The sequence below is a fragment of the Syngnathoides biaculeatus genome, chromosome 22 (genome assembly GCF_019802595.1).
Source record: "Syngnathoides biaculeatus isolate LvHL_M chromosome 22, ASM1980259v1, whole genome shotgun sequence".
Lineage (NCBI taxonomy): Eukaryota > Metazoa > Chordata > Actinopteri > Syngnathiformes > Syngnathidae > Syngnathoides > Syngnathoides biaculeatus.
In genome coordinates, this window is record NC_084661.1 from 14704466 (window position 1) to 14715054 (window position 10589).

Consider the following 10589-nt stretch of genomic DNA (forward strand, 5'->3'; position numbering starts at 1 on the left):
GAGGATTTTTTTTTAAGTGCACTCTTTCCAGTTATATCTGGACCTCATGATTTATTTGTTTTTGTCCTACTTGTTTCCATAGCGACCCGCGATGACGCTTTGCCCGATCACAGGGTGGCTGGCTCCAGCACCATTGGGTCGGGCCGCGTTCTGTGATAAAAGATTCAGGTGAAAACTTTTCGATCGGGTCCAAAGGCGAAGGCATGAATTTCTCATCCCCCCCCCCCCCCCCTGCACCTTGCAACGTGAATAAATATTTCAGCGCCATAAAAAGTGAATGAGCCAACAGTATGAATGTTTTATTTCACAAAACTATATCAAGTATGCAGAATTAAATGAAAACTAATATATTTTGAATACCAAGCCTGTGACTTAAGTCTACTTTTGTACCGGTAGACAAAAGTCTCGAAGCAATGCCAGTGATTGTGGAAACCTGTTATGTTTTTTGTCTCTCCCCCCCCCCCCCCCAACCCAACACCACCCCACCCTCTCCCCACTTGTAAACATTGCAGGTAGACTCTTCAGAGGTATTCTCCTGCGGATGAGAGATCAGCCTCACTTGAAAAACATATGGTATATTATCAATATATATATTTGGGGGGGGCTGATGCAATGGGGAAGCTTGCATCTGCAAGTAATAGGAAGAAGCTTTTTGCGGTAGAGGATGCGAGTGTTTAAAGACATTTGGGAAGATGTGATTTCATAAATGTAACGCTTTTGACATTTTCTGTTTTTTTTGTTTTTTTTTTTTTTATAAAGGAAAAGGCTGTCTTTCGTTTGAACACGGAAAGTCGAGGGAGCTCCGGTGCGGGGCGCACAATCCCTCTCGCGGGGGCTTCAATGAGAAAGTCCCTCAGCGGGAATAGATCAACTGCTGCTGTCGCAGAAACCTGTGGAAGCGACGGCAGAAAAAAAGGACGCGTGAATACTCAAACGTGCGGAATCTTTAAAAGCCACACCAGGAGCGAGTCGCTCGACCGGGGCGGCGTCGGCGTGGGCGACTCACCGTTGTGTACCACGCGTCTGTATTTGCCCAGTAGGCACAGTTGGTTCTTCTTCTGGGTGACGATGGGCTGGTCCTCCGTCCTCAGACCCGTCACGTGTCTGGAGAAGACGAAGGAGTAGCTGTCCAGACAGGTGCCGTCCGCATCCAGCTGTCTGCAGGAGTAGTGGATGGCGTAGTTGTCGTAGTCTGTGTCGATGACCCAGTGGTCGTCATCTGAAAGTGGTTTGGTGGGGGAGCAAAGACGCATGTCAGTCTTGGAGTCCATACCTGAAACTTTCAAACCTGGCATCCTGACATATTCCATATAAACCAAGCGCTACTACATCAAAAATGGGTCTTGGTTATAGTGGCGGACCTCCCAATTGTGTAGGCAACACTTTCACAATTTTTTTGAGCATATTTGGCTCAGCAGAAGTAGTTGAGGTCGATAATTCTTTCGACAGCATTCTGTAACTTTGGTGGACCAAAGCTGTGTACTTAACCCGAAGATCCGACCGAGACGCACAGGCAAGCCTCGGCTCGGTAGTTGTCAAGTTTCATAACTCATTGGTACACGTCAAAGCACTTGACAGGACTTGACAAAGCCAACATTCCATACTCGTTACGGGATCTCTAAACCCCTTCAAAAATGTGTTTTCCTGCAACTTTACATCATTTCTCATCCTCATCAGCGTTTGATTAGGTCAGATTGTCTTTCACGTCATGTGCATTTAGGTAAACAGCTCTCAGCAAACAAAGAAAAGCTTTGGTTTATTTGTTGTGGGTAATTATTAGTTTGGTAGGGGTAGCAGTCGAAGTGTAGAACTCACGCTGGATCATGTGGAATTGTTTTAGTCCAGGTCCAAAACTTACTTCCAGTCTGCAGGTAGGCCGCGACTCCCCAATACTTCATCCTGAGCTTGGCGGGCTCGGGGGTTTCCTCAAAGGTGGCGATCATGTCGGCGCACATCTCCCAGTTGCTGGGGTCCGAACAAAGAGCCGTCGGTCGTGGCAAATCGACTCGGTGACACGGACCCGACGCGCGGGGTCAACTCACTTGAGGATGATGACTCTGCCCTTCGCGGTGGCGGTCATCGAGCCGTCTTCGGCGACGATGAACTGGGCCACGATGTTGTCGATGAGGAACAGACCTTCGGGGTCCTTTTTCGCAACTGCGTACCACGTCCCCGCGTACTGTGAACAAAAGAGTTTTGTTGTCATTCTGGACTCAGTCAATGACCCAACCGATAAAGCAAGTTACATAATGTCGCAATTTACCCTGGTCCTGTCAAAGTTCTGCATGACTTGAATGTTGGCCACTTGGCAGTCCTGCGCCCAAGCCAGGGCCAGGAAACACAGGGACACCACGTATTGCAGCATTCTGCTTCTAAACAGGACAAACCATGGGAGGACAGAAGAAGAAATTCAGTTTTACCAGTGGCGGTTCCCTCAAGTACTGTAGTCCCAACTGCGTCAGTAAAATGTTTAAAAAGATTTGGGTATGGGGGCATCATTTGCGTTCAGTGTCCAGTCAGGACAAGAGTGCAGAGATGCGATCGATACGTACCTTGTTAGCAAACAGCCAAAGTCAGCTCCCCCAGATGAGGGCCGCCGAGGGGCTTTTATACCGTTGGCTGCGGTTGCATAATGACTCGCCGAGACCCAGAACCTCCCATACGCCCCGCACCCAAAAAAAAAAAAGCTCGCCTTCCATTGGACCGACATTTACATAACGGCGGGCTTCTGTTAACTTGTGTGCCCCACCCTCAGCCCCTTCCAGCCAAACATGTGTTTTTCACGTTCAGCCTTTTCTCATCTTACGAAAACACCAGCCGCCAGCGCCAGAGAAGAGACATCTGGGAAGAAAGAAATGTAAAGTGCAACGCACAGGCAGTCCCGTACGATATTGATTTACTCTCGCAGCGCCTTTGAAAACAAACAGATTCCTGCACGCTAATATGGAGCTTCATGAACCGAGCTTGTTTTGATTTACTCAACTCCTGTCCGCGGTGCCTTTTGTCGACTTGATTAAATTACCGCCTCTCCTAATATTGATGAGAGGCAGAGGGCAAAAGTCCCTTCAATTAGTCCACGCCGGTCAATGAAGAGGTAATTTGAACATTTGCCCGGGAGTCACAAAATCAAAACACGTCTTTCACAGCGACGACGGCAACGTGTCCTCCATTCTTCCTCCGCCTGTGGAGCACAATCGTTAAATCCACTTTGATAAGAATACAAAACAGTTTCCCCCTTGGTAGTTTTGACGTGTGATTGACTAAATGAAAGCAAGACTTGTCAGTGGTAAATCAGGGTTGTTGTGTGCCATGAATTCAGTTATTGTAAGTTGAAATGAGTATCCAATGTGTCAAATCTTTACAGGTTTAAATAGTCTCTCTTATCTGATGTCAAATTCTTATTTGATCCGATTTAATTGGTGTTTTTCAACTGTCTTCTGCCTATTACAAAAAAAATGACATCTGCAGCACGCACGGCCCGAGGGCTCGTTGCAGATTTTCCGCAAAACGAAGAGCTTGCTGGAACACGTCCAAAAGGCAAGCGCTACGTTTCACAATCATAAGCATTGGCCAGCCTGTCTTATCTCAGGGAAGTGGGGGGGGGTTGTGATCTTATGCAAGCCAATGTATTATCACTTCGGCTGTAAATCCCCCTCCCACACTTGGGGTTAATCATGCTTTGCATTGAGCAGTTTTTGTTGTTTTGTGTCGTGCTTGTGTTTTTGTTGCAGTAATATGAACTGTACAATAATGTGAGCGTGTTACTCCCCTCGCTGTGACTCGTGTTTCGGTCTAAGCCCCGCCTCCCGCACTGGCCTCGCTTTTCCCTCATTGGCCGGCTTATCGGTGACTGCTAATGCATCGACGGACAAAACTAATGTCAGTCAACATAGCAGGTGATGTGTTTTTTTTTTGTTTTTAAACAGAATGTATTTTATGGCCACTAGTGCACTGACGTAATGTCTACCATACATATAGTGTATTGACGCATGTACCAACACTTGGTCGCTACTTCCTGGTTTTGGTGTATTGCAGGGAATTAACGAGGGCTTACTGTATCAAATTTTAGATGGCAAAATATTTGGATAATCTAGAAGAACCAAAAATGATGCCGGCATCAGGTTACTGCAGTATGTTCTCATGCATTTAAAGCCGCATATTACCAATTGCTGAAGTGTGAACATTTCCAAAATCACTTGCAGGATTCCTCACAGCCGCCCCCGCACCTTGTGTCTCTCCCGACGGGGTAAGAGCACCTTCATCTCCGCTTACCAAGCAAACGGAGAAAAAGAAAGGCACCGCTCGTCCTGCCAGGAGGCCGAAGACCAAAGCAGACGCCCCGCAGTGCGGTTAATAATAGGTGGCCATCTTTGTTTGGGCCTCAGATCTGCCAAGTCCTTATTAATTGGCCGATTTAAACTTGGAGGATGGGATTGGGACTGGGAGGCGGGAGAGAAAATTATTGGTAATTAGAGGTAATGAATATTTCATTTTGTAGCATGAACTTGCACAAGTATACCTAAAAAAAAAAAATGTTAAAAACAACACAATCATTTTTATGCTGTCTGAAATGAAGTCTTCTGAGTTGCAGGCCTCGTCACGACCTCCAGCGCGTTCAAATTGTGGAGAGCGTTTGCTGACACCACTGCAGGCAACAAGTCGCGGCCGAAAACGAGTTTCCCCGCGCATACGGTAACCCGCATCCTTGACGGGCTGCGGAACGTTCTCCGAGCTCCGAATTCCTCAGGTGAGATTTGTTTTCGTAATTGTGCATCCCTCGGTGTGTTTTTAACTTATCAAATGTGGTGTCGGCCTCGGCAAAATTCACCACGAGAGTTCAGGGGAAAAACAACCCCCCCACCCCCCACGACTCACTCCACTCTGGCAAAATATAAGACAAAACTTCATATTAGTCAGTGGTTCTAAAGGTGGGGCCCCTGGGCCCAGTGGGGGTGCATGGGCCGTAGCTAGGGGGTCCACCAAATAATAACCTCGCAAAAAATATTACGCCATAGGTTAGGGTATTGTTATTGGAACATTTTGCCTTTTTCCCCCCCGCCCTCCAAAACAGGCAACTTTTTAACTAACATGGCATTTTGGGATACATGTGGTGGCATTACCATTTTGGGGGGGGGGGGTACTTGGAAATGACTAGAAAATGTCTGTCCCGTACCCGAAACGTTTGACAACCCCTGCCATCAAATATGCTGTGAAAGCCCACTGCATGAATGCAAAGTAGTGTAATATAGTATTGTATATTCATGACATCATCCTAGCCGCTTATCCTCACAAGGGTTGCATTACTACTACACCCTGAACTGGTCGCCTGGCAGTTGTAGGGCAGATAGCAACACCATCACTGAGCAGGGCTCGATCCCACGCTGCCCGTACCAAAGGCAGCTGGTAAAGCGTTGGCCTCACAGTTCTGACGACCCGGGTTCAATCCCGGCACCGCCTGTGTGGAGTTTGCATGTTCTCCGCGCGCCTTGCGTGAGTTTCCTCCGGGCACTCCGGTTTCCTCTCCCATCCCCAAAACATGCAACATTAATTGGACACTCTAAATTGCCCCTAGGTATGATTCTGAGGGCGTCTATTTGTCTCTATTGGCTGGCAACCATTTCAGGGTGTTACCCCGCTTCCTGCCCGTTGACGGCCGGCATAGGCTCTCCAGCACTCCCCGCGACCCTCGTGAGGATAAGCGGTGAAGAAAATGGATGGATGGACAGAAGTCAACTGCAGTTTTGGTTATGATTAGTGTATTTAATACAAAATTTCACTTTTGGTTTGTTGTTCACATTCATAATTTGATGAAGTTGTTTCGTTGTTCTAATTCGTGCTTGCATTTAAGTTTTTTCAGTTTCTTGTGTTTACTCTGTACATTGTCTCCCCCCCCCCGACTTCCACATAACGTTGTGTGCGAACATCCCGACGCGTCAAGATGCGCCTTCACTTGTTTCCCCCGGCCGTGGACGCATCACACGCAGGCAGCACATCCAGATAAAAAATGGTCAGCGGCGGGATTTGCCAGGGTTAAGGACGCTTAGAGCAGGGCTTTTAACGGCATGACGTCACGTTAATTAGCGGCCGCTTTGAGCCTTTCAGCCTCTAAGCCGCGGTGCCTCCCCGGGACACCGTCAGTGACTCCCGTTGTGGCGACCGCGGAGGAGGATGCACTCGCCCCTGTAGCGCTCTTTTTTTTTTTTTTTTTTCCCCTCTCATAGGTGATGCTTTAGTAGGAGAATCAAAAGTTTCGACAATTATTTTGCAAGAATGGCAGATAAAGACAGCGTGGAGAAATATCTGGACAACAACCCGCAATTCGCCAAAGAATATTTTGATAAGAAGGTGCGGGCGGAGGCCCTCACCGCCGCTTTCTCGGCGACGGTGCAGGTGAAGGACACGGCCTCCTTCAAGGATATCAATTCGGTCCAGGAGGCCGCCCTCATCTTCGAGCTGGTGCAGACGTTGCAAAAGCAAAGCGTGGTGGAGGAGTGTCTGCACAAGGTCCTGCAGCGGGTGGCCCTCATCCTGCAGGCCGACAGGGTCAGCTATTACCTGTGCAGGTCCAGGAACGGGATACCCGAGCTCGCCACGTGCCTCTTCGACGTCACCCCGACGTCCAAGTACGAGAGCAACCTGGTGCACCCGCAGACCGAGATCGTGTTCCCCCTTGAGATGGGCATCGTGGGCTTCACCGCCTCCTCCAAGAAGCCCCAAAGTGTTCCCGACGTCTCCCAGGTGAGAAGCACAAAATATGTTTGCCGGCGCAATAACGTTGGAATATGATGCTGGGCGTGGGCGCGGAACCGCAACAATTAAGAAGGAATCCATTCGCAAATGAATCGACACATATTTTGATCATCGTTTCGAGGTTATGTGATCCTAATCGATATACCAAGTGTATATATATATATATATACACAAAGTATTGATCTTTTAATGAATTGATCCGCAAGAAACTGATAATATATTGTGATATTATCAGTATTTATGTGTTGGCCAAATTATCAATGCTGTAGCATGTATATCTCGCTATAGTATGTGATGTTATTGCTGTCCCAAGATCACAAAAATGACAATTTTGACTTTTTTAATATTTCCAACTAATGAAATATTGCACAACACCTGTAAAAAATCTTCTCTTTATCACTTCTACATCGTGCTTAACTGTTCACGTCCGGCGGCTCTCGCTGTACGTTTGTCCCGCTAATGCTCTTAAACGGTCTATAAAAAGGTAGCTCGCGTCCAAAAGCGTCCTCGGACCGGTTCATTTATTTAGCCCAAAAATACGGTCGGCGACGCCTCAATTTGTCAGGAATAAAATACGACGCGCGGAAGGAGTTTTTACTGCAACTCGCTACGTCGTCATTACGCAAAAAGACGTTATACAATCAGAAGAGTGCTGATTTCTGGTAAAAAAAAAAAAAAAAAAAATGTAATTAAGGGCTGTGATGAATTCCGGGTTGTCTGCCATCAAGGTTGATTCCAGACACGGCAACTAATCACTGTTTATTTATGAAAGCAAGCAAGATGAGATTCATTTTGGAGGAGAATTATAGTAAATCGCAGTGATCGATGCTGTCTCGGCAGACGTTTATCGCGTAACGTCCTCAATTCAAGCACACGCCACCAAATGACGTCAAAACGTTGTGCTCTCGGCCCCAGAATAAGAAGTTCTGCGACTTTGTGGACAAGCAGACGGGCTACAAGACCAAATGCATGCTGACGTTCCCCCTCATGGCCGACAAAGAGTGCCTCGGGGTGGTCACGGCGCTCAACAAGATCGGAGCTCCTCACTTCACGCCCGAGGATGAAGCGGTACTCGCAAAACATCGCGTTGCAAATATCGCGTACTTGTCGCGGTTACCCGTCGGGTCTAATCTGTCCAACGTGCTCCTCAGCTCTTCCACAAGTACATGACCTTCGCTCACGTCATTGCCCTGCAGCATCACACGACCTACATGTTCAACGTGGAGTCCAGGAGGAGTCAGGTACCCAGAATATTTGCTCTCTACACAAAATGTCCCCTTGAGGTCTACTCGATTTGGATCAACGCCTTCCAGAATCCAAAGAGGTTACGGGTGAGAAGCAGCCAACCCCTGAGTGGTTCGACACGGGCGCGGCCAATCGCAGGGCGCATGCAGTATGAACACACGTGGACAGCCTATTTTGCGAAATCCCGTGCACGTTGGAGAAAAGGCCGGAAGCCCGGATTCGAACCCACAATTTATGAACTGTGAGCCATGTGCGCAAACCAGAGATGGGATTTAACGCAAATTTAGCGATTGTGACTGTGGTTATGGACCCGATTACTTGTCTATTTTTTTTCTTGATTCTCACTGGTGGAGATCATGAAAGATTCCGAGCGGGTCCGTGTGCTTGACCTCTTTTGAGACTTCCATCATTTAATCCACCGAGTATCGATTTTATCCCCTGGGTAGTTTTCCCAATTTCGAGACGTACTATCGCTGGGTTGCAATCACGTGATCATCGCCGCCATTTCCACAGACAAGCTAGGCGTCACCGTGGCAACGTCCACAGACCCGCGTTTTCTGCCCACTTTAATTCGCTCGATGATGTCGCCAAAGCTAGATATGTACGGATGATCAAACTGAAGATATCGATCCGTATACTCTCCACAACAGCATACTTTCAAAGGATCTGAAAGTAGAATATCCAGACACTAGAAATACACGTTTACCGCTTACAAAATGATCATAACAGACTTTCAAATGACCCTTTGCCTCGTGTACTCGAGCTTGGTTCAGATCTGGGCGTCGTATATTTTTGATGCCGTTTCTTTTTTCCTTCGATCGCTCCATTGTGTCTTCTCCTTCATGCGATCTAATCTTTGGAACACGGAAAAAAAATCGCTTCCCAATGTCTCCGTGATTTCCACATCCACAAAAAAAGAAATCTGGCATGATGATGATGATGATGATGGACGGCTGACTGCTTGTCTGCAACAATGGCGATCAAGTACCCCGACGAACAAGCGTGACGTCACGTGCGACCCAGCCATTAGCTCTCCTGATTATCAGCGGCGATATTCGACGTTTTGACGCTTATCTGCCTTTTTTTTTTTTTTTTCTAAATCCGACGTCCGATAAGAGATCAATTTAAAGCTGGGTCATCTTCAGGGTACCCCCCCCCCCTCCATTTTCAGTTAAATTGATAAAAAGCCACCGCTGACCCTGAGAACTGCCTGCACTCTTTGTTTGTGTTTGAACTTTAAACAAAGATAAGTGAAGCATAAACACTGCGGCTGTATGGAAACTTTAGACAACTGGATTTAATGCCGAAAAGTTTAAGCGGCTTTTGTTGAGGTTTATAAGACGCTGGGGTCTAATCCGATGTGAAAAATTGAACGATAGCTTATGCCCCCAGCCACACAAAGACAAATCATTTTGCACGTTTTTCTTTTGTTTGTTGTCTAGGTGCTGCTGTGGTCGGCCAGTAAAGTTTTTGAAGAGTTGACCGATATCGAGAGACAGTTCCACAAAGCTCTGTACACCGTCAGGACCTACCTGCAGTGCGACCGATACTCAGTGGGCCTGCTGGACATGACCAAAGAGAAGGTCGGGCTCGAGCAGCCAATGGGCGCGCACGGGATTTCACCGCCGACCGTAACGTTCAACTGCCTCTACTCGCTTTGATTAGGAATTCTACGACGAGTGGCCCGTAAAGCTGGGGGACGTGGAACCTTATAAAGGACCGAAGACGCCAGATGGAAGGGTACCAAACGCCTCTCAAAAGACGCATCTCGCCACTTTTGGCCGACACGCTTTTATAGTCGCCTTTTCTTTATGCTTCAACAATGTAGGAAGTCATTTTTTACAAGATCATCGACTACCTCCTGGAGGGCAAGGAGGAAATCAAAGTCATACCGTGAGTGGAGTCGACTTGGCCTCGCGCACATTTTAACATTCTCAACCGTCAAATAAGCGCAAAAACAAATCACCGCTGTACTGTCGAATCATATACGCCACAGGTGTCAAACTTGAGGCTCGGGGGCCACATCCGCCCCGCCACGTGACTTTATGTGGCCCGCGAAGGCAAAGCACGTGTGCCAACTTCCATGATTCTTGTTCAAATCTATACAAAAAATGTCAAATGATCGTATCATAAATGGTAACATTGTGATATTGCAAGCATTTTTTGTGTTGCCAAAAATCAACAATAGTTGAAAAAGTCATTACCCTTGATTTCTGATTCCAAAATTAGTTGATAAATTCGATAAATGTAAATATGTTGAGGCCGTTAAAGATTTTTTTGGTTTCAGTCATAACAGCCCTCTGAGGGAAAACCATAATGGCAATGTGGCTCGCGACAACAAAAAAAGTTCGACACCCCTTTATGTATTGTTGTTCAAAGTTGCTGCTTGTTTCTTGCAGGGGTCCTCCAGCCGATCATTGGGCTCTGGTCAGCGGACTCCCCACCTACGTCGCAGAGAACGGCTTTGTAGGTCCCGCTCGCTCGTCAAATCGCCCGCCACAAAACACCGAGTTCAAAGTCGATGGAATGCGTCGTGGCTTTGTCCGAGTCGCTCTGTTTTATGCAGTTTTCCCATGATGCAATACAACCAGGAG

At 47.3% G+C, this 10589-nt stretch overlaps 2 protein-coding genes across 2 annotated transcripts in view; one reads left to right on the plus strand and one right to left on the minus strand.

Moving 5' to 3' along the window:
* Positions 1–472: 472 nt before the first annotated feature.
* rbp4 (retinol binding protein 4, plasma) lies at positions 473–2688 on the minus strand. The gene is made up of 6 exons (XM_061810570.1): positions 2553–2688; positions 2264–2372; positions 2043–2179; positions 1859–1965; positions 1007–1219; positions 473–890 (listed from the first exon to the last, which is right to left on the minus strand). The coding sequence occupies exons 2-6, from the start codon at positions 2363–2365 to the stop codon at positions 868–870; spliced, it is 582 nt and encodes a 193-aa protein (XP_061666554.1). The 5' UTR covers positions 2366–2372; positions 2553–2688; the 3' UTR covers positions 473–867.
* A 3469-nt stretch (positions 2689–6157) lies between these two features.
* The window catches only part of pde6c (phosphodiesterase 6C, cGMP-specific, cone, alpha prime), a 14053-nt gene continuing 9621 nt past the window's right edge, over positions 6158–10589 (plus strand). Inside the window, exons 1-7 of the mRNA XM_061810563.1 lie at positions 6158–6738; positions 7666–7818; positions 7902–7991; positions 9438–9578; positions 9661–9735; positions 9824–9888; positions 10395–10461. Coding sequence (XP_061666547.1) covers positions 6271–6738; positions 7666–7818; positions 7902–7991; positions 9438–9578; positions 9661–9735; positions 9824–9888; positions 10395–10461 — 1059 coding nt within the window. The 5' untranslated portion in view covers positions 6158–6270. The remainder of the gene's footprint in view (positions 6739–7665; positions 7819–7901; positions 7992–9437; positions 9579–9660; positions 9736–9823; positions 9889–10394; positions 10462–10589) is intronic.

Coding starts and splice junctions, on each gene's coding strand:
- rbp4 (XM_061810570.1), bottom strand. CDS start 2,365: ATGCTGCAATACGTGGTGTCCCTGTGTTTCCTGGCCCTGGCTTGGGCG. Junction 2,180..2,263: donor AGAACTTTGACAGGACCAGG/GTAAATTGCGAC, acceptor TTTTGTTCACAG/TACGCGGGGACGTGGTACGC. Junction 1,220..1,858: donor GGCCTACCTGCAGACTGGAA/GTAAGTTTTGGA, acceptor AACCACTTTCAG/ATGACGACCACTGGGTCATC.